At 41.1% G+C, this 26,548-nt stretch overlaps 1 protein-coding gene across 3 annotated transcripts in view; it reads left to right on the forward strand.

Annotated features, from left to right (window-relative positions):
* The window catches only part of ARFGEF3 (ARFGEF family member 3), a 188,386-nt gene that overhangs the window by 29,889 nt on the left and 131,949 nt on the right, over positions 1–26,548 (forward strand). For all 3 annotated transcript variants that reach the window (XM_022557697.3, XM_022557705.3, XM_089922040.1), the window contains exons 3-4: positions 13,529–13,610; positions 17,591–17,722. In XM_022557697.3, coding sequence (XP_022413405.1) covers positions 13,529–13,610; positions 17,591–17,722 — 214 coding nt within the window. The remainder of the gene's footprint in view (positions 1–13,528; positions 13,611–17,590; positions 17,723–26,548) is intronic.

Raw genomic sequence — 26,548 nt, forward strand, 5'->3', positions numbered from 1 at the left:
TAAATTAAACGAGATCATGTATATATGCCAAGTCATAATACCTGGCACAGAGTGGGCACTCAATGACCGATTGGTATTAATACTGTATGGACATATCTTGAAGGCAGCCTTCTTTCTGCCATCCTCTTGAGCACCACAGCTTCCTTCGACTTTTCCTTTGCTGGCATCGTTTTTTCTCTCCACTCACTGGAGGGATTTTTCTAAGCTCTGTCCTTCTGTTTTACATCTTTTACTTTTCCTTGGAAGTTTCATCCACTTCCGAGGTTTCAGCTACCACTTTTAGATGGCTACTGTCTACATTTTCTCTGAGCTCCAGATGGGTACATCCAGTTTTCTGTTTGTTAGTACTTGGATGCCCAAAGGAATCTTGAACTCAAAAAATACAAAACTATAGTTATTATCCTTCCCACTTCCTTCCTTAAAACTGTTCTTCCAGTAGGTCCTCTCTACTCTACTTCTGTGCTGTCTCTAGGTTCTGTTTCCTCCTTTCCATTTTTTAATACAGGCCCAAGTACATTGTACTTTCAGGACTACACCCCTATAGCAGAGGGCAGTTCCTTCTTCCAGGTCTTTCCGCTGCCAGTAAATAATATCAACAACAAAACTATAATAACAAGACAGTGTGACCAGTAAGAAAAAGTACCATGACAACAATCATTTGTTGGGCATACAAGATGTTAGGCACTATCATACCACCCTAAGCCCTGGGTGAGGTGGGACCCTGCCCTGGGCTCATGTTGTAGAGGCCCCGTTCTCCGTCTCCTCAGGGGAAAGGGAACATTCCCACCCAGAGCCCACCCTGCACCCTCAGCTCATGCTCTGTGTACTTGAGACTTAAGAGTTCCCTACTTAGATTATGCTGAGCCTCCTTCTAGAAATAGCATGTGGGCCCTTTCCTCACCTCTGTCTTTGGGAATGTGCATCTGTAGGCTTGAGGCCTGGCCACAGGGCAGCTGTTTGCATGGGTTATGGTCTGAGATTTGCCTGCAGTCTGTGATGTCCATACCTGTGCCCACGAGACCTCTCCTGGGGCAGGACAGAGCCAGGGGTTGGAAGAGAAGGGGGTTGGCCCAGGCGTCTTCAGGAGTGCTGGGAAGGTTAGGCTGGGAATCGGCAGTGTTTCTAATGTAGCATCCTATCAACCATCGCAATACTTCTCAAGGTAGATAATGTTACTTCTGTATTTTGAGATGAATAAAATGAGACTTGAAGAGGTTGAAAACTTAGTGCACAGGTTGTAATTGGCAGAGCCTAAATTTGACCCAGATTAGTTTGACCCCAAAATTTTTTTCCATGATATTTGTACTTTTTATCCATTTCCCACATTGTAGCCAGAGTTCCATTTTGTATAGAAAATGTCTGAGATCACCTTATTCCCTTGATTAAAAATCTTTTATTAGCTCTTCATTTTCAGTTGGCTAAAGGCCAGTCTCTCTGGTGTCGCATGAGAGACCCTTCAAAACCTGGTTCAAATCTACTTTGTCAAACTCATTTCTCACCAGTCTTCCCACCATGACTTATTGGGTCATAATTGTACTTGGGCTGTTCCATGAATCCACTCTGCGTTTGCACTCACAGTCTCAGCTGGGTATGTCCTTTCCCTCTTCCTCACCTGGCTGACCAAGTCCCATACTGTCCCCTCCTTTTTCAGGGCCAAATGAGTATCACCTTGTGCATGAAGACATTTGAATTTTTCTAGATAGGCTCTCTCCTGCCCCTATTATATACTTCTGTAGTTGTGTATACCTTAATACAAGTGCTTATTACTTTGTACCTGTGTTATCTCCCTTAGACAGTGGGTTCCTTGTGGACAGGAACTCTCTCATTCATCATTATGCCTAATACTTCATACAGAGCCTGGATGTCTAGTAGGCTACATAAATATTAAAATAAAAAATCTTTTTATTACTGAACAACTTACATACTTCTCAAAGATAGATTATTAGCCATTGAGGAATACAAATTTGAGTTCTGACATTTGTGTTGATTTGCTAATAGACTGGTTTTACAGGCGTTTTGACATCGTAACTGGAAATTTCTATCTCACAGAAAAATGTAACTTTACATTTAATCCTACGGTTTTGCTGTCATGACATTTAAGTGGTGAGAAGTCATTATAATAAACGTATACACACCATTTGTGAGCTTTAATAGGCCAGTGAGTTCTGAATAGAATGTAAAGAAATCACAGTTTTGTCTCAAAGGGATTAGTTTTTGGTTTTTTTTTTAACATGGTCACTGATTCTTTGACACACCTCTAACTGAGAGATGGGGTCTATATCCCCTCTCTTTGAATCTGGTTGGGCTTGTGACTATATGACAGAAGTGATTTTTTTTTTTTCTTTTTTTTAGATGTTGGGGGTAGGTGTTTAGTAATTTATTTATTTATTTTTGCTGTGTTAGGTCTTCGTTTCTGTGCGAGGGCTTTCTCTAGTTGTGGCAAGCTGGGGCCACGCTTCATCGCGGTGCGCGGGTCTCTCACTATCGCGGCCTCTCTTGTTGCGGAGCACAGGCTCCAGACGTGCAGGCTCAGTAGTTGTGGCTCACGGGCCTAGTTGCTCCGTGGCATGTGGGATCCTCCCAGACCAGGGCTCGAACCCTTGTCCCCTGCATTAGCAGGCAGATTCTCAACCACTGCGCCACCAGGGAAGCCCTAGTTTTTGTTTTTTAAGTTACCTGTTTTTGATTATATAGGTGTTTCTGAATGATGTTTATTGCATAGGCTTACTGTTTTTCAAGAGGTAACTACCATTTGCATAAAGTTATCAGCACATAAAAAAGATGATGTTGTGGTATGGCTCATTTTCTCTTCTTCCCTAAGATTTGAGTATTAGAGTTAGAAATCTTATTTGTTCTAGTGCTTTCTCCCTACTTGCCCCTCCGCGACAGAGATTCTGGGCAGAGTCTTGCCTCTAGATTGCCTGTCAGAGCATTTTCATCATGAAAAAAATCGTTAAGTAACAAAATGCCTGTGGTTCCATGTTAGAGGGCAGGGCAGTTCCCATAGGCATGTTTCATTCTGTTAGCATGTTCACACTGTAAACCTGAAAGCTTGATTGGAAGAAAACATGCCATAGAAAGAAGCAAAATTAATTTAAGCATACTGATTTTAGATACATGTGACTTTGGTAATTATATCAATACTTGAGGGTCATAAGCAAGCCTGTTTTCAGCCACAAAGGTTTTGGGGAGAAGAAAGAATTCAGTAAGTGTTTGAAAGATGCTAAGGAAATGTCTTTGGGGAAAGAAACTATTCCAGGAATATTGTCCAGCTTTTGATAAAGTGGGAAGGGTAGTGACTTGATGAAGAGATGAAGTTGGCACAGAGGAAATTCAGGAAGGATTAGATTGAAGCCGTTACTGGAAACACGGCCTTTGAGGATTCTAGACCAAAGCTTTGAAGGAAAGGGGGTGTGTGTTTATGCACATACAGGAGAGGGCTAGCGTCCCTTCTTCTCTATTTCTAAAGGTAATATATTTTATTATTGAAAGATTTTAAAATGTTGAAACATGTAAATAATGAAACCAAAACCATCCATGTTCCCAAAAGACTGAGATATATTCCAGAGGGGTTTTGAGGAATTTCTTTCCAGCCTCAGTCCCTTTTTCTTCCACTCACTTGTGTGTGTATATAACTTTTTAATTCAAGTGTAGGACCACGGTATGGTATATTTTCTACATTGTATTCTCATTTTAAATTTCTTCGACATAACATTTTCAAAGCATTTTCCTGTGTTAATAAAAACTTTTCAAGATACTTTAAATTATTGTATGTTATTCCATTTCAGAGATGTACCAGAATTTATTTAACCTTATTTACATTATAAATAAAACTACAGATAAATCTCTGCACGTGATACTTTGCTATATCTCTGATGATTTCTTTAGAAAAGGTTCATACAATAGAAAATCCTAGGTCAAAGCATACTAATATTTTTAAGCTCTTGAGATACATTGACAAATTGTTTTTGATGACGGAATTAAAGAGTAAAATCTTTCCATGGTGCCACAGGAAGTGGTTATGTGAGGAGCTGATAAGTGTGTTGATGGAGGTGAGGAGGGGTTTATAAGTGGAAAAATGTAAAAGTTCATGCGTGAATGATTGATGTGGGAGATAAAGTGAGGAAGTATAAGGATGGATTGATGATGGACAGAAAGGAGTTTCTTTGTGAAGGGTGCTTCACGGTCTTGCTGTGTGTGAAATGCTTAACCAGGTCTTGGAACAGGTGTGAGAGTGACAAATGGTAACCATTCACGTCACATGATGTTAAGGAGCTTGAGTTCAGGGGTCCAGCGCCGCGCGCCAGCCCTTGTCCAGGAGTGACTGGTCCTCTCTCCCTTTCACTTCCCTCATCAGTAAATGTCGATAACATTCGTCCTTCCTCGTTGGCTTGGTGTGCAGCTAAGATGAAATTGTGTGCCTAGGCCCTTAGCCTGGTGTGTGGCACACTAAGGCTTTAACAGTTGGCACTTCTGTGACATCCGCTGTCCCTCTCCCTTGTACCAGTTAGTAATCCTCTGGTTGAAAGCGACAGAACACTCCATCCAAAGAGAAAAGCCAGTATGTTGTGTCCAACACAGAGTGTTGTATCCAATGGAAGGGGAATGCCACTTGATTTGGTCTTTTTTTTTTTTTTTTAACCGGACTTGTTTATTTTTATAAGCTCAACCAATCATTAAATGGCCTTTATGTTAACACTTCTTAGGCATTTTCCACTTATTTATTTGTTCGTTTGTTTACTCATTCATCCATTCAGAAGGTGAAGGTACACATTTACGCTTGTCTCTATCTTGAAAAGGAATGATATCTGTTTTCCTGTTCTTTTTTTTTTGCGGTATGCGGGCCTCTCACTGTTCTGGCCTCTCCCGTTGCGGAGCGCAGGCTCATTGGCCATGGCTCACAGGCTGAGCGTCCATGGCTTACGGGCCCAGCCGCTCCGTGGCACGTGGGATCTTCCCGGACCGGGGAACGAACCCATGTTCCCTGCATCGGCAGGCGGACTGTCAATCACTGCGCCACCAGGGAAGTCCTTCCTCTGTTCTTTACTCAGTGCCATGTGCAGTGCCCCAGACATAATAGATGCTCAGTAGTTGTTCAAAAAAAAATCAGGAACAACCTCCTTATGATTAATATGGACTTTATTTTCTCTTTTCTTGTCCTCTAGGGGGAAAAAAAAAACCTTTAGTGTTTTTCCCCCGATTACATAGAATTTATGTCTTTTGGTAGAAGTAGTAGTATTGATAATTCTAGATTGCAGGTGAAAATACCAAGCCATCTTTAATTTTTTTCAAAGATAAATAAGCTATGGGGATATAATATACAGCATGGTGACTATAACAATACTACATTATATATTTGAAAGTTGCTAAGACAATAGAACTTCAAAGTTCTCATCACAAGAAAAAAAATTGTAGCTATGTGAGGTGATCCTTGTTAACTAAACGTATTGGGGTCGTTATTTTGCAATATATACATATATCAAATCATTTTGTTGTACACTTTAAACTTCTACAATGTTATATGTAACTTAACATGTCTCAATAAGTCATTGGAAAAAAGTTTTTTCAAAATGAATAAAAATTTACTCTTATAAATTATCTTCTTGACCTATTGTGTTTTATATTTTTTAAATATTGCAAGAATATTAAAATGAAAAAGATAAACCCATTTCCCTATTACAGTAGTATACCAAAATGTTTTCGTATTTATGTTGCTTTCTATTCTTTTACGGCTTATTTTTTAATTAGACATGTCAAATAGCAAAGATAAAAATCTAGATAGTATTTATAAATTTTCAGGTGATTGATAACCTACTAAATTGTCTGCAGTTGTCCTCTCAGTACAAAAACCTATTAGCATAGTGAGGCCCATCAGGTAAATGGAGGTTTACTTTTTAAACAAGAAGTGTACATATAATTGCTAAAAAGGACACTTGGACTGTTGATGTAAGTGCCAGGAAGAAAATGAGTTCCATATTTAATATTTTCTCTGTGTATGTGCAGATTCACTCACCTTTTTGAGCTGAACAGGAGAAGAAAATACTGTGATGTTAACTTGTGAGGAGCCAGTGACTTTGTGGCTTTTTGAATATTTTCTTCAGATTATATCAGTATATTCTAGAGTTATTATATAAAAATTAATACACATAGAAAGTATAAATAGAAAGAAAATGAAAGTCCCCCATGCCACTCTGGACATACCCATGGTCAGCATTCAGCCCAGCTCTCTTCTTAGGTAGTGCCCTAATTGATTTTCATTGTTGTGTGTCTCTCTGTATGGTTTGGATTTTGTAATGTACATGTATGCCTTTTATAATGAAATATAATAAAAGTATATTTTGAGGGAAAATATGAGCATAACCATATTATATTATTTAGGATTCTTTTCTCAAAAATTTTTATTGAAATATAGTTGATTTACAATGTCGTGTTAGTTTCAGGTACACAGCAAAGTGATTCAGTTACACATATATATGTATATCCTTTTTCAGATTCTTTTTCCTTACAGGTTATTACAAGATATTGAGTATAGTTCGCTGTGCTGTACAGTAGGACCTTGTTGGTTACCTATTTAGGATTCTTTTTAACAGAGTGAATCATGTAAAATTATGAATGTTCAACCCTTTCCGATGTACAGAAAATGGCATTTTCGTACGTTCTACATAATAATCGCAGTAGGCTTGCTAAGGCATCTCGAAATCCTGCAGGAGAAATGGGATTTTATGTTCACAGTTGTATCCCTAGGACCTAGAACAGTTCCTGAAGGATGAACCTAATCTTCGTTGCGAGATATAGAGGTTACTGATGAAGATAATTTCATAAAAATAGGAGTGAAAATAGAAAGAAAACGGAAACATTTTAACTGCACTGCAGAGAAAATCAATTAAGGAAACAATTCAGTTCCAGTTGGCTCAGTGAATTGGCTCTGGCGAAAGCTTAGTCAATGAAAATTCATCAATGTTGCTGCAAACTGTTTAAAGCATCGGTATTCACAAACACAAATAATATCCCAAGTGTCACAACAAGGGGCTGAAAAACCTTCTGTACTCAAACTAGGAAAGGTCATGATTACTAGGAAAAGTGATGGCTGTCCGTGAACCCAGCAGCTAGATCCAAAGCCGCATTTATCCCACTCATCCAAGCTGTATATACCTTTCCATAACTACATTCATAACTGCCTTCCAACTGTCAAATGTAACACATTTGTTCATGAACGACCCCTCACAGTAAGATAATTTACATTACTTATTTGATGTCTGTCCCCATTCTTTTAAACGGGTGGACATCTGAATTGCTGTTTGTAAAGCAGGGTGCCATATGCCACAGTTGGTGGGGAGCTGCCGGCTGGCGGAGGCCAGAGAACAGGGGTTTTGAAGACAGATGGTCTAAACTTAAATCACAGCTCTGTCATTTACAAACATGTGGCCTTGGACAGGTAATCTAGTCTCTCTTAGTTTGTTTTGTCAACAGTAAATATGACGGTGTGAACATGGTACTTGGGACACACAGGCTGGTGATATTCAGTCAGAGCCATGGTTATTATGTGAAGGAATCCAGACAGTTACTGAGTAAATGGCTTCGATCATAGAATCCTAGAAGTATACAGTATAAGCAGACCTCAGAAATCTAAGGTATCTTTGTGCTCCGTCCCATGTAGTGCATCAAAGAGGAAGCAACTTAAAATTCAGAAACAGGTTTGGTTTTACATGAAGTTCATTTTTGTGCTCATTATTGAAAGGTAAGTTTTGGTAAATCCTATCTGTTCCCCTATTCACCCATTTTAATATCCCTTTGTCCATTGTTATCTTCCAGCCCAATAAAGCTTGTCTGTGAACCATGACAACACAGTTAAGGAGGGAGACTCAGTCTCCTTGACACAACCAGACACTGTCACGGGATAATGTCTTCCTCATGCATGTGCAGAGTTGCTAATTATTCTTCTTTAAGAAATAATGACATGCCAAGGCATGAAACCCGGGGCCACTGTCCACATTTAATTAGGCAAGAGTGATCTTGCACATGCTCGTGCATAAAAAATAATCGCTTGATGTAACTGAATGTTGGTTTTGGTATGCCCTTTCCCCAATTAGGCATCATCTAGCAAGATCAAAAGATGATTTATTCCAAGATGGTCTGTGCAGAGGGGACTGAGTGTGTGCCACGTTGCATCTTCATTATAAATTTCATCCTGAGACTCAATTAACAGGCCTGTTATTCTCTTTTATTAAAATCACTTTAAAAAATTAAGGCAGCAGGGTTTTTATGGTACCACAGAGCAAGCAGTGAAATCAATTGTGCCCCACGTGTGTTCGTTTCATGTCAAAGTCGTGATCTGAGGCTCATGACACTCATCTAGGGGCCTGCTGGGGCTGAGGCGCTGAGAGGCCTTGGATCCTGAGGAGGGTTAGTCGTCCCTCTCACCTCCTACACACACACAGCCACACGCACACACACACACAGGCACACACGGCCACACACACACACACACACACACACACACACACCCACCCACCTCTCTGCTTTAGGGCTCAGTGTAATATCACTTCAAAGCTTTTCATCCTAGTGGAACCTTGAGCCCAGCCAGGGAACATGGCCCACTTCTCTTACACAGACACGGAGGTTTCTGCCATGTTGGGCAGGTCCTTTCTCCGGAAAGCAGGGGCTCTTAACTTGGGATCTATGTGGAGTTAGGGCTTGAGGGGGCCTGTGAATCCCCTGAAATTACTTGCATGCTCCTCTAGGAAGAAGATCTATTTGTGTTCATGATCCAAAAAAGCTTAAAAAATAACTATTCTAGCTTTGCTCTGATCTTTTGACACAAAGGGTGTTGGAAGAAACTTGGTCTTGGGAGTGAGATGGATTTCCATTTGAATTGTCTCTGATAGATTTTAGCCATGTAACACTGGGCAGGCTGTGAACCCTCTCTGAATCTCCATTTTCTCAAATGTAGAACAAGGGTAAGAATGCCTATTTTAAGGTTACAGTGACTGGTAGATTAAATAACAAGTAATTTTTATTCTCCTTTTCATCCCATGAATAAAATGAAAGCAAGTATCTGTTCTGTCTTGTTCCTTGTTGGGTCTTTGCAAGCATCTATGACGGTGCCTTGCACACAGCAGGCACTCAAGTGTTGGTTGGATGGATAGCTGGATGGCTGGAGTGCCTTGGTTTCGTACCCAGATGAAGTCTGTCAGTCGACGCTTCCTCGAAGCACTGATTTTCTAAGAGAAATCTGTCTTGCTAAGACCCTCCCAGGACATGTGCTGTATGTCCTTTGCAAAATCTTTCTGGATACTATGACAAGGTGAGATAGACCTTGTTATCCTGTGCTGAAAATCATGGTCTTTGCTGGGCCTTTGTCTATATCAGGGCTGGGCAACTAGCCTGTAGGCCAAATCTGGCATGTTGCCTGTTTTTGTAAATAAAGTTTTCTGGGTTTTTTAATGAATTTATTTATTCATTTATTTAGTTTTGGCTGTGTTGGGTCTTTGTTGCTGAGCGCGGGCTTCTCATTGCAGTGGCTTCTTTTGCTGCGGAGCACAGGCTCTGGGCAGTAGTTGTGGCACATGGGCTCAGTAGTTGTGGCTCATGGGCTCTAGAGCGCCGGCTCAGTAGTTGTGGCACATGGGCTTAGTTGCTCCACGGCATGTGGGATCTTCTTGGACCAGGGCTTGAACTCCTGTCCCTTGCTCTGGCAGGTGGATACTTAACCACTGTGCCACCAGGGAAGTCCTGTAAATAAAGTTTTATTGGAATGTAGCCAGGCTCATTGATTTACATGTTGTCTCTGACTGCTTTTGTGCTATAGCAGCGTTGAGCACAGAGACCGTATGGTCTTCAAAGCCTAAAATATTTTTTGTCTACCTCTTTATGGAAAAAGTTTTCCAACCCCTGATATATATTTTCTGTACTCTTTACTATAACCCTGCAGGATTGGTCTTAAGATGCCCTTGCTATGGATTGGGAAGCTAAGATTTTTTTAAAAATATTTATTTATTTATTTATTTGGCTGCGTTGGGTCTTTGTTGCTGCGCTTAGGCTTTCTCTAGCTGTGGAGAGCTGGGGCTACTCTTCGTTGCGGTGCAGTGGCTTCTCTTGTTGCGGAGCACGGGCTCTAGGCGCACGGGCTTCAGTAGTTGTGGCACATGGGCTCAGTAGTTGTGGCTTGCGGGCTCTAGAGTGCAGGCTCAGTAGTTGTGGCACATGGGCTTAGTTGCTCCGTGGCATGTGGGATCTTCCCAGCCCAGGGATCAAACCCATGTCCCCTGCATTGGCAGGCAGATTCTTAACCCCACTGCGCCTCCAGGGAAGTCCAGGAAGCTAAGATTCAACAGAGTTAAGTATATTAACTGAGATTGAACAATTTATAATTGTTAGGGTTTGAATCCAGGTCTGTGTGATTCCACAGCCCATAGTCCTTCCACTAAATGGTGATACCTTGCAATTAAACCCAAACCTAGCTGAACCAATTACATCTTCCAGTCCTTCCTGGTGACCACGACTGGCATGGGGAACAGTTCAATGATGTCCCCTGGAATCGTGGTGGGACCTGGTAGTCCTGGCATTTGTCAGCAATCTGTTTCCGGTCTGCAATAGAAATTGTGTGAATGTAGAAGTAGGTAAGAGTGGAATGAGGATTTCAAGGACTGGTACTGTCAATGGCAGAGCAATGTGAGCATGCTGTTGTTTATCTGCAAACATAATGCTGCTCCCTAAGGGTCGGGTGTTCAGCATTCTAGGAAGGTCCTTGTTGCTGCTGAATGTGGCATCCACTCTCGTTTGGTGCCTTGGATGAGAAATGTGTAATACGTGTGCATTTTCAGCACACAACCACTCAACAGAGACTTTCACTGGCCCAGGCTATGAGACTGTTAAGAGTTTGGGACATCGACACTTGCTCACTGCTATCATGCCCTCATTGGCAGATCTGACTCCAAAAACTGGAGATGAAAGTTCTTTCACAGTGAATTAAGCCTGGTGGAAATTTGATTGTTTCAAGGGTTTCCAGATGAAGTTCTATGGCTCTTCTGTTAATTCCTCCATCAGCCCATTATTGCTAATTCTCACTTGACTTTCACCCTTCCAATTAATTTTTCTAAGCTTGTAAACTGGTTGTGATTAAATAAAAGAAACAAAATTGGGAAAATTAGCTATTCCTGCTTTAACTGACTGCATAGCAGTGTTTGCCTTGAAACTGAGAGAAACTGACGATAACCGTAAGAGTGACAAAATTATAGCCACCCAACTGGAAGTAACACAGTTGGGTAACTTATCCACCTGTCAAAGGATGTACTAATGAAAAATGGCTGTAGTGTGAATCAATTTTCATATAAAAGTGGGATATTGTAACTTCGGGATAGAAGAATTAGGAGGGCTTAATGCTCTTTCCGATAGTCTGGTTTTGTTCTTTGTGGCCAGCGTTAGGGGGAGTGTCTGGTACTCTCTCAATCTGTCATGGAGCTGCTGATGGAGGATTCCATGGAAAAGCTGCAGGGTGCACAGGAAGAAATCAGAGCTATAATGAACTTTCTGTTTCACTGTGTTCTGCAACAGTGACCCTTATTCCTCCAACCACTACTGTAGTCTTACCCTGTGGCTTTCATACTCTCTAAAGTCAATGAATCTTTCAGTTTATGCTGAAAATATAAAACAGATAAAAGTGGGGCTGCTCTGGTTTAAGTGAGGGTGGAGGAACCTGGTAAAACTAAGTAACATTTCATTTGTTGTGCCATTGTAACTCTGTGGGGAAATAATGGGTTGATTAAAATTCTTGATCTATTGTTTAATTATTTAGAGTGAATGCTTCTTACCGAAAAATAGATTTCTCTTTGTAGCCTTTTTGGTTTATTCCTAACATATTTTAGGGCCCAGTTATTTTTTTCTTAAGCTTCAAAATATACAAATAGTTCTCAAGCCATTTTTTTTGTCTTTCACTTGACGCCAGGTACTTCTCATGGATCAAAGCTGTTGATGGTTTGTTTGTATTTCTGTCTTGGAAACATGTTTATATGGAATCTAAAAAAAAAGAAATGGTTCTGAAGAACCTGGGGGCAGGACAGGAATAAAGCCGCAGACATAGAGAATGGACTAGAGGCACGGGGAGGGGGAAGGATAAGCTGGGACGAAGTGAGAGTGGCATGGACTTATATACACTACCAAATGTAAAATAGATAGCTAGTGGGAAGCAGCTGCATAGCACAGGGAGATCAGCTCGGTGCTTTGTGACCACCTAGAGGGCTGGGATAGGGAGAGTGGGAGGGAGATGCAAGAGGGAGGAGATATGGGGATATGTGTATATGTATAGCTGGTTCACTTTGTTCTACAGCAGAAACTAACACACCATTGTAAAGCAATTTTACTCCAATAAAGATGTTAAAAAAAAAAAAAGAATCCATCACAGGGACTTCCCTGGTGGCACAGTGGTTAAGAATCCGCCTGCCAATGCAGGGGAAATGGGTTCAATCCCTGGTCCAGGAAGATTGCACATGCTGTGGAGCAACTAAGCCTGTGCTCCACAACTACTGAGCCTGCGCTTTAGAGTCCATGAGCCACAACTACAGAGCCCGTATGCCACAACTACTAAGCCCACGTGCCACAACTACTGAACCCCACGTGCCCTAGGGCCTATGTGTGGAAACTACTCAGCCTGTGGGCTGCAACTACTGAAGCCCTCCCACCTAGGGCCTGTGCTCCGTGACAAGAGAAGCCACTTCAATGAGAATCCCCCTCTCGCCACAACTAGAGAAAGCCTGAGCAGCAACAAAGACCCAGCGCAGCCAAAAATAAAATAAATAAAAAAAATAAAAATAATCCATCACAAAATTTAGGTCTCCCTGATGGAGACTAAAGGGCAAATTCATAAATTATAAGTGATTATTGAACAATTTGAATTGGGGAAGAAATTGACAAGTGCATCAAATTTCAGTTTATATCCATGAGGCAGAGTAGTGGTGGTGATGCCCTCATTTGCCAGGTCGGGGAGAGGAATGAACAAGGCATAGAAATCTAAATAAACAGTGTTTTCTAGAGTTATACACCCCAGGTGTACTGAGTACAGGCAATTATATTACTTCTGGAAAGAGCAGGGCGTGTTCATGGACTGGTAAGGGACTTACCACGTCATGATTAGTTCACCAAAACAATTGTTTGAGAGTACTTGTGTATGTTTTCTCTGTAGCCATCCTAAGAAAGTGAGCTGCTGATATGCTGTTGTTTTTTTTTTTTTTTGGTCGCACAGCGCGGCTTGAGGAACTTTAGTTCCCCGACCAGGGATCGAACCCTCTGCAGTGAAAGTGTGGAGTCCTAACCACTGGACCGCCAGGGAATTCCCATGATATGCTATGATTTCTGCACAGCTTTTTTTTTTTTTTTTGGCTGTGTTTTTAAAAATCCATGTGCAGTTTCATTATTGGTCATAGTTTTGTGTACGTGTGTGGCGGTATTTGGGGGTGGGTGTACATAAGGCTTGGATCACTTGACTGCCAGCGTTGCTGAGCTCACATGTTGTCCTTATTTATGTGTTTGCCAGGGAGAAATGCCTGCTGCCTCTCCAGTTGGCTTTGGAATCCAAGAATGTGAAGCTGGCCCAACATGCCTTGGCAGGGATACAGGTATGGCTCTGAGTGCAACAGGATGACAGAAATTGACAGACCACTTTGGCATTGAAAGAGCAAATAGTTAACATTCTAAATACTAGCTGTTTAAAGACCCAGACAAAAATTTGATGGAACTGGGTAATAACCAGAGAAGATAACAGGATTTTCTTGTATTTACCAGCATTTCTCTGTGTACAGCATTATCTTGCTAAACATTTGTTGTTCAGACACTGACTCATGGCGACTCAGCTAAGCCCACACAGGAATGAAATGGTTTGTGTGACACCAAACTTTTAACATAGTAAGGGCTCCCAAGAGAGATGCTTCCAGTTCTATACCAACTCAAATCTTATATGCATTCAAGTTCTCTGGGTCGGTGTCATGAGCAATGATGGTAAGCTGGAAAGAGTTTGTTTTGTTTTCTGTTCTACAGTTAGGTTGGCGAATGGATTAATGTGTTTTGTTTCCAGAACAAGATTGGGAAGAAGAAAGAAATTTTGTGTAGTCAGAAAAGTCAGATTGCACAAATGCATTTCCTGCTCTGAGCATTTGTTCATTTTGTTTTACACCGTACATAATAGGTCTAATTCCAAAGGTTTAAAGTTGTTGGCTGTATAGATACATTGACTTCTTAAGTGGTTTGGTATGTGAATGACAAGTACTGTGGAGTTCAAGCCTACGGGGTATTCTTTCAGCATGACCAGGGCTTGGTGGCATTTGTTGGATGTCTTCTCACATTACTGTTTCATCGTTAGCTCTTTAAGTTCAGAGAGGTCTCTAATACCTTTAGAGAAATAAATATGAAAGAGTAAGAAAATTACAACTCTTTTTTTCCCTAGAAGATTGGAATTAGAGGATGTTTATCTCAATATGCAATAGCATTAGAAATTCTTAAACATTAAAAAAAATTTTAAACAAACAATGAAAACTTTTATCCAAAGTAATTGGGCCAACTTTAAAAATGAATGGGGGACTTCCCTGGTGGCGCAGTGGTTAAGAATCCACCTGCCAATAGGGAACACGAGTTTGAGCCCTGGTCCGGGAAGATCCCACATGCCACGGAGCAACTAAGCCTGTGCGCCACAACTACTGAGTTTAGAGCCCGCAAGGCACAACTACTGAGCCCATGTGCCACAACTACTGAAGGCCACACGCCTAGAGCTCGTGCTGCGCAACAAGAGAAGCCACCGCAGTGAGAAGCCCACGCACGGCAATGAAGAGTAGCCCCTGCTCGCTGCAACTAGAGAATGCCCTTGCACAGCGACAAAGACCCAACGCAGCCAAAACTAAATTAATTAATTAAAAAAAAAAAAAAAAGAATGGGAGTTTGTTTTGACCTGCCACTATGTTCCCTTTTCTTTAGTAGTATATAGATTTTCCATTTAGTTAATTTTTTTTTTAACCCTCAAACACTCTAAGTTACAGTATCATGTTTTCAATAATCGTGGGAACTTCACTGATCTGGGGGGCAGGGAGTCTTCCTCTCAGCATCCCTTGTGACCTCCCATTAACTTAAGGCATTTTTTAAGAGCTTTCTAGTCTTTATCACTTTAAGTAAAAACAGGTTTGTATATAAACTAACTCTGGGCTGCCCTACATATATTACAGGAGAGTCAAAAATCTCTTTTGAGAGAATACCTCAGAGATATTGTGGGTTCAGTTCCAGACCACCATAATAAAGCAAATATTAGAGTGAGCCACATGAAGTTTTTGATTTTCCAGTGCATATAGAAATTATGTTTACACTATACTGTAGTCTCTTAAGTGTGCAATAGCATTATGTCTAAAAAAATGTACATACCTTAATTAAAAAATACCTTATGGGTAAAAAGTGCCAACATCATTTGATCCTTCAGTCAGCTGTAGCAGTAACATCAAAGATCACTGATCACAGATCATCGTAACAAATACAGTAATAATGGAAAGGTTTAAAATATTACCAGAATTACCAAAATGTGACAGAGACACGATGTGGGCAAATGCTATTGAAAAAATGGGGCCAATAGACTCGGTTGACGCACGGTTGCCACAAACCTTCAATTTATAAAAAACACAGTACCTGTGAAGTGGAGTAAAGCTAAGTGCAATAAAATGAGGTATAGCTGTATAGACAAATTCAGGGAGTCCTAAGAAGAAGGTTTAAAATACTTGTTTTCCGGATCTGCAGTGACATTCAGCTAGAAGAGGGAGTCATTACCCTGGATGAATCAGAATTCCAGAAATTCTTCATGGCTGCAACCCTATGCTGCATCAGACAAGGACATATTTAATAGGGATAAATATAAAATCCGTCCTACACTGGGGTCTCAAAAACCAATTGCCCCAGGACAGAATAGGGAAGAACAGCTTAACTGCAGCCCTTGTGAATGAGAAGTTTCTGGGTGAGTCAGCACAGAATGTGCTGTGACTTAGAACTAAGCTAATTTGATCTGAGAATGTGATTAAACTTCTGCATTACTGTTTTTTGTTTGGTTTTAGGCAATAAACAGATTTAATTATCTTACACAACTAGAATTATAGAGGTAAGCAATTCCAGGTTTGGAATAGGAAAGCAATGGTGCCACCAAAGACCACATTTCTTTCTTTCCCCTCTGCCATCTTTTTATTCTTCTTCTTCTTAAAAGACTTATTTTAGAGCAGTTTTAGGTTTAGAGTAAAATTGAGAGGAAGATGCAGAAATTTCCCATATACTCCCTCCCCCCACACATGCATAGCCTCCCACAGCATCAACATCACTCCCAGAATGGTACTTTTTTTTTTTTAACCAAGGATGAACCTACATTGACACATCATAATCACCCAAAGTCCATACATTTACCTTCATATGCACTGTCGGGTGCCCCCGCTCTGTACCAGAAGACCACCCTTGAAGTGTTACATGCGCACTGGAGGCCACATGTTAAGGAGGAGAGAACATCCGATGGCTCCCGAGGAGGTTTAGTGTGGAGAAGAAGAGATTTAGGTGGACTTCATAGCTGACTTGAGATATTTCAGAAGCTTAATCTGCGTGACTCCAGGGACAGATGAGGGCATAGAGGTGGCAGGCAGTGGGGTTTTGGTACAATCTCAGAAAGAATTTTATGAAAAGTAAGAATTGTTCTCACATAGAGGAGAGCTATCCTGCAAGATGTAATGACTTCTGGGAAACATCATGAAAGTGACTGTCGTCTTGTGTAGGTTTTTGTGGGATTGATTTTCTGATGGAATGGTATTAAGATTTGTAGATTCATGAATAATTCCTGGGTAAATGACAGCTCACATTAGGAAGTACAAAGGTAAATATTTGAAAAATTAACTCGTCTCCAGGACCTTCTCCTTTCCTGTGGCAAAGCTACATTCAGAACGGGCAAGTGTAGGGCTTCCCTGGTGGCGCAGTGGTTAAGAGTTCGCCTGCCATTGAAGGGGACACGGGTTCAAGCCCTGGTCTGGAAAGATCCCACATGCCGTGGAGCAACTAAGCCCGTGTGCCACAACTACTGAGCCTGCGCTCTAGAGCCTGCGCGCCTAGAGCCCGTGCTCCGCAACAAGAGAAGCCACCGCAATGAGAAGCCCAAGCACTGCAATGAAGAGTAGCTCCCGCTCACTGCAACTAGAGAAAGCCCGCGCGCAGCAACGAAGACCCAACGCAGCCAAAAATAAAGCAGATTAAAAACTTAAAAAAAAAAAAAAAGGCAAGTGTGAATGTTGTGAGGGGCTACATTCCCCTTGGCACATTTGTCCTCCGTCCCCACCAACCAAATGACCTGCAGTTAGAACTGCACTTCATAAAATTTAGAGTGAATTATCTAATAGCAAGAAAAAGCCTCTGCCAAAAACCGTTTACCAAAGGCTTGGTGCATTTTTCTTTTTAATGGCACATAGCAGCAGCTCCTCCTAATGGCCTCCAGCTATATGCCTCCACAGTAAGAAACATTATCCTCAGTACATGCTAAGCTACAACAGAATGAGGCAGCAGGGGAAAGCCTATCTGATCACTGCCTTGTGCCTCTTTACAGAAGCTTCTGGCGGAAGAGAGGTTTGTATCCATGGAAACGGACTCTGATGAGAAGCAGCTGCTCAATCAGATCCTGAACACCGTGAAAGTGACGCCTTCCCTCCACGAAGACCTGCAGGTGGAAGTGATGAAGGTGGGTTGGACGCGGCTCCCGGTTTGCGTCACTGGGATGGGAACAAACGCTGATGCTCCCGCCCTCATTGTTATCCTGAAAACGCCTCCGCGTGGTGGTTTGGAATACATGGTTATTATCCTCGCTTAGGATGCCCTAGAATAACCTTGATCGTTGAACGGAAATGACAACGATCATTTCCGTTCAACGTAAGTAAAAAGGTACGATTTCAATAAATCCGTAAGATTTTTGGCCTCATCTTGCGCATCAAATGTTGTTAGCAAATGTTTCTGTGGCCGTTTGAGAGAATGTATGTGAGTAGCTGCAGCTTGGGGTAGATCTGATCGTTCTAGGCATCCTGCCTGCCTGTATATGGTAAAACAAAGACCTAATGACGTTTTGACATATACTAAGGTCATAGAATAGTCAGTTTAAGGGAAGGGAGACCATCCTTGGGAGCCATATCAGAATCACAGCTTTATTTCCGTCCTCAAATTATGTGAACCTTATCTCCCACATGGGATAGCGTCTCTGCCATCCCTTTCCCCCCTTTTTTCCCTCCTGTGAGTGAACAGTGAGTTGGGCAGAAAAGGATGGAAATCTCTGTCCCAGAACAGCAGCCTGGTCAGAGTAACACAGCTGGAACCCATGAGGTGGCTTTTGATCACGTCATCTGTCCATTTCCTCCCTAGAGGAGTGTGTGTAGAGAAATGTGTAAGAGTAGTTGCTGTCATATAATGGTTGATTTCTTCCTGGAAATGCACTGAAGGATTTTTATCTTTGATAAGAGATGTCACTTTTCCAGCTTTCAGTTTCTCCATTGAGAAGAGAAAAGATCAACTTCAATCATGACATTGTCTTAATGCCCTGCGTCTCCCCCTAGCCCTGTTGGTAGGTAATTTAGTGTAGTGATTAAGAGCTCAGACTTGGAAGCCAGCCTGTCTGGCTTTGAATACTTATTCACTTCCTAGTTGGATTTCCTTGGACAGATTCCTGAACCACTCTGTGCTTTGGTCTCCTCATCTGGAGAAAGGGGGAAATAGAAGCACCTACCCAATAGGACTATTGTGAGGATTAAGTAAGGTGCTAGTTGTATCTGGCCCAAAGCAAGTGCTTTAGAAGTGTTGTACATGACTATTTCTATTCCTACTACTTCTGCTACCACTGTGTACTGCTGCGGAGTCATAATCTCAGTGGGTGGGTCTAGGAATATTGTTATACACAGTAAACACTGAGAATCTCTGAGCTAACTGATCTTTAAGCTCTCATTGACTTTAACTGTCTTTGATTCTGGAATATCCAGTTTTGCCTTATCCTTTGACATACATTGGGCAGCTGTGCATTCCTAGGAACCGAAGAGTAACTGCCTCTTAGATTTGTTTTACTTTTCTGCTACCTCTGTGCCACCATTGAGAGAGGCAAGGCCCACTGCCATATTCATTGCTTTTATGACTTTCAAGTCTAGCCTGTTGATCCTTCTTCCACTAATAGGTCTCCAAATACTGGAGGTTGAGTGTTGATGTCATACTAAGAGACACACCTTACAGATTTCATATTATTCTGGAAATTCTCCCAGGAATACAGCTTTTCATGGAAAATAGGAATTTGTATTAAAAATTAAAATGAGAAAGTACCTATTCTTCTAGGAGCTATGGCAGGATGTTTAATGGTTATGTCAACAGAAACACCTGTTCTAAAAACTTACACTTGCTTTCTAATTCCAGCCCAGTGGTGCCTTCTGCTAGCCTTGCTGAGGAGAGGAGTTGACACATGTTAGCTCTGCTGGAAATCCTGGAAAGCCTGTCTTAATGGACTTTCTAATGATACTATACTAGACTGTGGTACTTGTAGTTAATGTCTGGGAATAGATCAGACATTGTCAGAAGAAAAGAAAAACAATAATCTGGGCTGCCATTCTTCAAAATTAGATATCCAAAAGATTTTTGAAACATAAGGGCCTTTGGTACATGCTGCTGTTTTTAAACATTTAAACATTGTTGGTATTGGGGAAAAAATATTTCAATTCACGATAAACCTAGCCTTAACATAGTTTTTTTGTAGTATACGTTTATTTTAGACAAACATTTTTGGCCACACAGCTAGGAAATTAATGATGAGAAAACTGTACTTTACAGTAATACTATTATTATTATTTTTAACATCTTTATTGGAGTATAATTGCTTTACAATGGGGTGTTTGTTTCTGCTTTATAACAAAGTGAATCAGTTATACATATGTCCCCATATCTCTTCCCTCTTGCATCTCCCTCGCTCCCACCCTCCCTATCCCACCCTTCTAGGTGGTCACAAAGCACCGAGCTGATCTCCCTGTGCTATGCGGCTGCTTCCCACTAGCTATCTATTTTATGTTTGGTGTGTATGTATGTCCGTGCCACTCTCTCACTTTGTCTTAGCTTACCCTTCCCCCCCATCCTCAAGTCCATTCTCTAGTAGGTCTGCATTTTTATTCCCGTCGTGCCCCTAGGTTCTTCATGACCATTTTTTTTTTCTTAGATTCCATCTATATGTGTTAGCATACGGTATTTGTTTTTCTCTTTCTGACTTGCTTCACTCTGTATGACAGTATCTAGGTCCATCCACTTCACTACAAATAACTCAGTTTCATTCCTTTTTATGGCTGAGTAATATTCCGTTGTATATATGTGCCACATCTTCTTTATCCATTCATCTGTTGATGGATACTTCGGTTGCTTCCATGTCCTGGCTATTGTAAATAGAGCTGCATTGAACATTTTGGTACATGACTCATTTTGAATTATGGTTTTCTCAGGGTATATGCCCAGTAGTGGGATTGCTGGGTGATATGGTAGTTCTGTTTTTAGTTTTTTAAGGAACGTCCATACCGTTCTCCATAGTGGCTGTATCACTTTACATTTCCACCAGCAGTGCAAGAGGGTTCCCTTTTCTTCACATCCTCTCCAGCATTTACTGTTTGTAGATTTTTTGATGATAGCCACTCTGACCTCTGTGAGGTGATATCTCATTGTAGTTTTGATTTGCATTTCTCTAATGATTAATGATGTTGAGCATTCTTTCATATGTCTGTTGGCAATCTGTATATCTTTGGAGAAATGTCTATTTAGGTCTTCTGCCCATTTTTGCATTTGGTTGTTTATTTTCTTGATATTGAGCTGCTTGTAAATTTTGGAGATTAATCCTTTGTCAGTTGCTTCATTTGCAAATGTTTTCTCCCATTCTGACGGTTGTCAATTCATCTTTTTTATGGTTTCCTTTGCTGTGCAAAAGCTTTTAAGTTTCATTTGGTCCCATTTGTTTATTTTTGTTTTTATTTCCCTTTCTCTAGGAGGTGGGTCAAAAAGGATCTTGCTGTGATTTTTGTCATAGAGTGTTCTGCTTATGTTTTCCTCTAAGAGTTTCATGGTGTCTGGCCTTAAATATAGGTCTTTAATCCATTTTGAGTTTATTTTTGTGTATGGTGTTAGGGAGTGTTCTAATTTCATTCTTTTACATGTAGCTGTCCAGTTTTCCCAGCACCACTTATTGAAGAGGCTGTCTTTTCTCCACTGTATATTCTTGCCTCCTTTATCAAAGATAAGGTGACCGTATGTGTGTGGGTTTATCTCTGGGCTTTCTATACTGTTCCATTGATCTATATTTCTGTTTTTGTGCCAGTACCATACTGTCTTGATTACTGTAGCTTTGTAGTATAGTCTGAAGTCAGGGAGTCTGATTCCTCCAGCTCCATTTTTCGTTCTCAAGGTTGCTTTGGCTATTCGGGGTCTTTTCTGTTTCCATACAAATTGTGAAATTTTTTGTTCTAGTTCTGTGAAAAATGCCAGTGGTAGTTTGATAGGGATTGCATTGAATCTGTAGATTGCTTTCGGTAGTACAGTCATTTTCACAATGTTGATTCTTCCAATCCAAGTACATGGTATATCTCTCCATCTATTTGTATCATCTTTAATTTCTTTCATCAGTGTCTTATAATTTTCTGCATAAAGGTCCTTTGTCTCCTTAGGTAAGTTTATTCCTAGATATTTTATCCTTTGTGTTGCAATGGTAAATGGGAGTGTTTTCTTGATTTCACTTTCAGATTTTTCATCATTAGTGTATAGGAATGCAAGAGATTTCTGTGCATTAATTTTGTATCCTGCAACTTTCCCAAAATCATTGTTTAGCTCTAGTAGTTTTCTGGTAGCATCTTTAGGTTTCTCTATGTGTAGTATCATGTCATCTGCAAACAGTGACAGCTTTATTTCTTCTTTCCCAATTTGGATTCCTTTTATTTCTTTTTCTTCTCTGATTGCTGTGGCTAAAACTTCCAAAACTATGTTGAATAAGAGTGGTGAGGTGGGCAACCTTGTCTTGCTCCTGATCTTAGTGGAAATGGTTTCGGTTTTTCACCACTGAGGATGATGTTGGCTGTGGGTTTGTCATATATGGCCTTTAATATTTTGAGGAAAGTTCCCTCTATGCCTACTTTCTGGAGGGTTTTCATCATAAATGGGTGTTGAATTTTGTTGAAAGCTTTCTCTGCATCTATTGAGATGATCATATGGTTTTTCTCCTTCAATTTGTTAATATGTGTAGCATGTTGATTGATTTGCATATATTGAAGAATCCTTGCGTTCCTGGGATAAACCCCACTTGATCATAGTGTATGATCCTTTTAACGTGCTGTTGGATTCTGTTTCCTAGTATTTTGTTGAGGATTTTTGCGTCTATGTTCATCAGTGATATTGGCCTGTAGTTTTCTTTCTTTGTGACATCTTTGTGTGGTTCTGGTATCAGAGTCATGGTGGTCTTGTAGAATGAGTTTGGGAGTGATCTGCCCTCTGCCATATTTTTAAGAGTTTGAGAAGGATAGGTGTTAGCTCTTCTCTAAATGTTTGATAGAATTCGCCTGTGAAGCCATCTGGTCCTGGGCTTTTGTTTTTTGGAAGATTTTAAATCACAGTTTCAATTTCAGTGCTTGTGATTGGTCTGTTCATATTTTCTATTTCTTCCTGGTTCAGTCTTGGAGGGTTGTGCATTTCTAAGAATTTGTCCATTTCTTCCAGGTTGTCCATTTTACTGGCATATAGTTGCTTGTAGTAATCTCTCCTGATCCTTTGTATTTCTGCAGTGTCAGATGTTAACTTCTCCTTTTTCATTTCTAATTCTATTGATTTGAATCTTCTCACTTTTTTTCTTGGTAAGTCTGGCTAATGGTATATCAATTTTGTTTATCTTCTCAAAGAACCAGCTTTTAGTTTTATTGATCTTTGCTATCATTTCCTTCTTTTTCATTTATTTCTGATCTTTATGATTTCTTCTGTTAACTTGGGGGTTTTTTTGTTCTTCTTTCTCTAATTGCTTTAGGTGTAAGGTTAGGTTGTTTATTTGAGATGTTTCTTCTTTCTTAAGGTAGGATTGTATTGCTATAAACTTCCTTCTTAGACTGCTTTTGCTGCATCCCATACTTTTTGGATTGTTGTGTCTTCATTGTCATTTGTCTCTAGGTATTTTTTGATTTCCTCTTTGATTCCTTCAGTGATTTCTTGGTTATTTAGTAATGTGTTGTTTAGCCTCCATATGTTTGTTTTTTACGTTTTTTTCCTTGTAATTCATTTCTAATCTCATAGCGTTGTGGTCAGAAGAGATGCTTGATATGATTTCGATTTTCTTAAATTTAGTGAGGCTTGATTTGTGACCCAAGATGTGATCTATCCTGGAGAATGTTCCATGCACACTTGAGAAGAAAGTGTAATCTGCTGTTTTTGGATGGAATGTCCTATAAATATCAATTAAATCTATCTGGTGTATTGCGTCATTTAAAGCTTCTGTTTTCTTATTTATTTTCATTTTGGATAATCTGTCCATTGGTGACAGTGGGGTGTTAAAGTCCCCTCCTATGATTGTATTACTGTCGATTTCCCCTTTTATGGCTATTAGTATTTGCCTTATGTATTGAGGTGCTCCTATGTTGGGTGCATAAATATTTACAATTGTTATATCTTCTTGGATTGATCCCTTGATCATTATGTAGTGTCCTTCTTTGTCTCTTGTAATAGTCTTTGTTTTAAAGTCTATTTTGTCTGATATGAGAATTGCTACTCCAGCTTTCTTTTGATTTCCATTTGCATGGACTATCTTTTTCCATCCCCTCACTTTCAGTCTGTATGTATCCCTAGGTCTGAAGTGGGTCTCTTGTAAACAGCATGTATACGGGTCTTGATTTTGTATCCATTCATCCAATCTGTGTCTTTTGGTTGCAGCATTTAATCCATTTACATTTAAGGTAATTATTGATATGTATGTTCCTATTACCATTTTCTTAATTGTTTTGGGTTTATTACTGTAGGTCTTTTCCTTCTCTTGTGTTCCTGCCTAGAGAAGTTCCTTTAGCATTTGTTGTAAAGCTGGTTTGGCAGTGCTGAATTGTTAGCTTTTGCTTGTCTGGAAAGGTTTTAATTTCTCCATCAAATCTGAATGAGATCCTTGCTGGGTAGAGTACTCTTGGCTGTAGGTTTTTCTCCTTCATCACTTTAAATATGTCCTGCCATTCCCTTCTGGCTTGCAGAGTTTCTGCTGAAAGATCAGCTGTTAACCTTATGAGGATTTCCTTTTGTGTTATTTTTCCCTTGCTGCTTTTAATATTCTTTGTATTTAATTTTTGATAGTTTGATGATATGTGTCTTGGCATGTTTCTCCTTGGATTTATCCTGTATGGGACTCTCTGTGCTTCCTGGACTTGATTAACTATTTCCTTTCCCATATTAGGGAAGTTTTCAACTATAATCTCTTCAAATATTTTCTCAGACCCTTTCTTTTTCTCCTCTTGTTCTGGAACCCCTATAATTCGAATGTTGGTGCGTTTAATGTTGTCCCAGAGGTCTCTGAGACTGTCCTCAATACTTTTCATTCTTTTTTCTTTATTCTGCTCTGCAGTAGTTATTTCCACTATTTTATCTTCCAGATCACTTATCCATTCTTCTGCCTCAGTTATTCTGCTATTGATCCCTTCTAGAGAATTTTTAATTTCATTTGTTGTGTTGTTCATCACTGTTTGTTTGCCCTTTAGTTCTTCTAGGTCCTTGTTAAACGTTTCTTATATTTTCTCCATTCTATTTCCAAGATTTTGGATCATCTTTACTATAATTATTCTGAATTCTTTCTCAGGTAGACTGCCTATTTTCTCTTCATTTGTTAGGTCTGGTAGGTTTTTGCCTTGCTCCTTCATCTGCTGTGTGTTTTCCTGTCTTCTCATTTTGCTTAACTCACTGTGTTTGGGGTCTCCTTTTCACAGGCTGCAGGTTCGTAGTTCCTGTTGCTTTTGGTGTCTGTCCCCAGTGGCTAAGGTTGGTTCAGTGGTTTGTGTAGGCTTCCTGGTGGAGCAGATTAGTGCCTGTGTTCTGGTGGATGAGGCTGGATCTTGTCTTTCTGGTGGGCAGGTCCACCTCTGGTGGTGTGTTTTGGGGTGTCTGTGGCCTTATTATGATTTTAGGCAGCCTCTGTGCTAATGGATGGGGTTGTGTTCCTGTTTTGCTAGTTGTTTGGCATAGGGTGTCCAGCACTGTAGCTTGCTGGTCGTTGATTGGAGCTGGGTCTTGGCACTGAGATGGAGATCTCTGCGAGATTTTCACCGTTTGATATTATGTGGAGCTGGGAGGTCTCTTGTGGACCAGTGTCCTGAACGTGGCTCTCCCACCTCAGTGGCACAGCCCTGATGCCTGGCTGTAGCACCAAGAGCCTGTCCTCCACACGGCTCAGAATAAAAGGGAGGGAAAAAAAGAAAGAAAGAAGATAAAATAATATAAAGTTATTAAAATAAAAAATAATTAAGAAAAAATATTTAAGTAATAAAAAGAAATGGACAGATCCCGAGGACAAATGGTGAAAGCAAAGCTATACAGACAAAATCACACACAGAAGCATACACATACACACAAAAAGAGAAAAAGGGAAAAAATATATATATATTGTTGCTCCCAAGTCCACCGCCTCAATTTGGGATGATTCGTTGTCTATTCAGGTATTCCACAGATGCAGGGTACATCCAAAGTTGGTTTTGGAGATTTAATCCGCTGCTCCTGAGGCTGCTGGGAGAGATTTCCCTTTGTCTTCTTTGTTTGCACAGCTCCCGGGGTTCAGCTTTGGATTCGGCCCCGCCTCTGCGTGTACGTCGCCTGAGGGCGTCTGCTCTTCGCTCAGAGAGGACGGGGTTAAAGGAGCAGCTGATTCGGGGGCTCTGGCTCACTCAGGCCGGGGGGGAGGGAGGAGCACGGAGTGTGGGGCGAGCCTGCGGCGGCAGAGGCTGGCGTGATGTTGCACCAGCCTGAGGCGCGCCGTGCATTCTCCCGGGGAAGTTGTCCCTGGATCCCGGGACCCTGGCAATGGCGGGCTGCACAGTCTCCCGGGAGGGGAGGTGTGGATAGTGACCTGTGCTGGCACTCAGGCTTCTTGGTGGCGGCAGCAGCAGCCTTAGCGTCTCATGCCTGTCTCTGGGGTCCGCGCTGATAGCCGCCGCAGCTTGCGCCCTTCTCTGGAGCTCCTTTAAGCGTGCTCTTTATCCCCTCTTCCTTGCACACCAGGAAACTAAGCGGCAAGAAAATGTCTCTTGCCCCTTAGGCAGGTCCAGACATTTTCCCCGACTCCCTCCCGGCTAGCTGTGGCGCATTAACTATCTCCAGGCTGTGTTCACGCCGTCAACCCCAGTCCTCTACCTGGGATTCGACCTCCGAAGCCCGAGCCTCCGCTCCCAGCCACGCCCGCCCCGGCGGGTGAGCAGACAAGCCTCTCGGGCTGGTGAGTGCCGGTCGGCACCGATCCTCTGTGCGGGAATCTCTCCGCTTTGCTCTCCGCACCCCTGTTGCTGTGCTCTCA

This window comes from Delphinapterus leucas, chromosome 12, assembly GCF_059928025.1.
Source record: "Delphinapterus leucas isolate spDelLeu-1000000601 "Yukka" chromosome 12, BTC_Dleu_Yukka2, whole genome shotgun sequence".
NCBI classification, from domain to species: domain Eukaryota; kingdom Metazoa; phylum Chordata; class Mammalia; order Artiodactyla; family Monodontidae; genus Delphinapterus; species Delphinapterus leucas.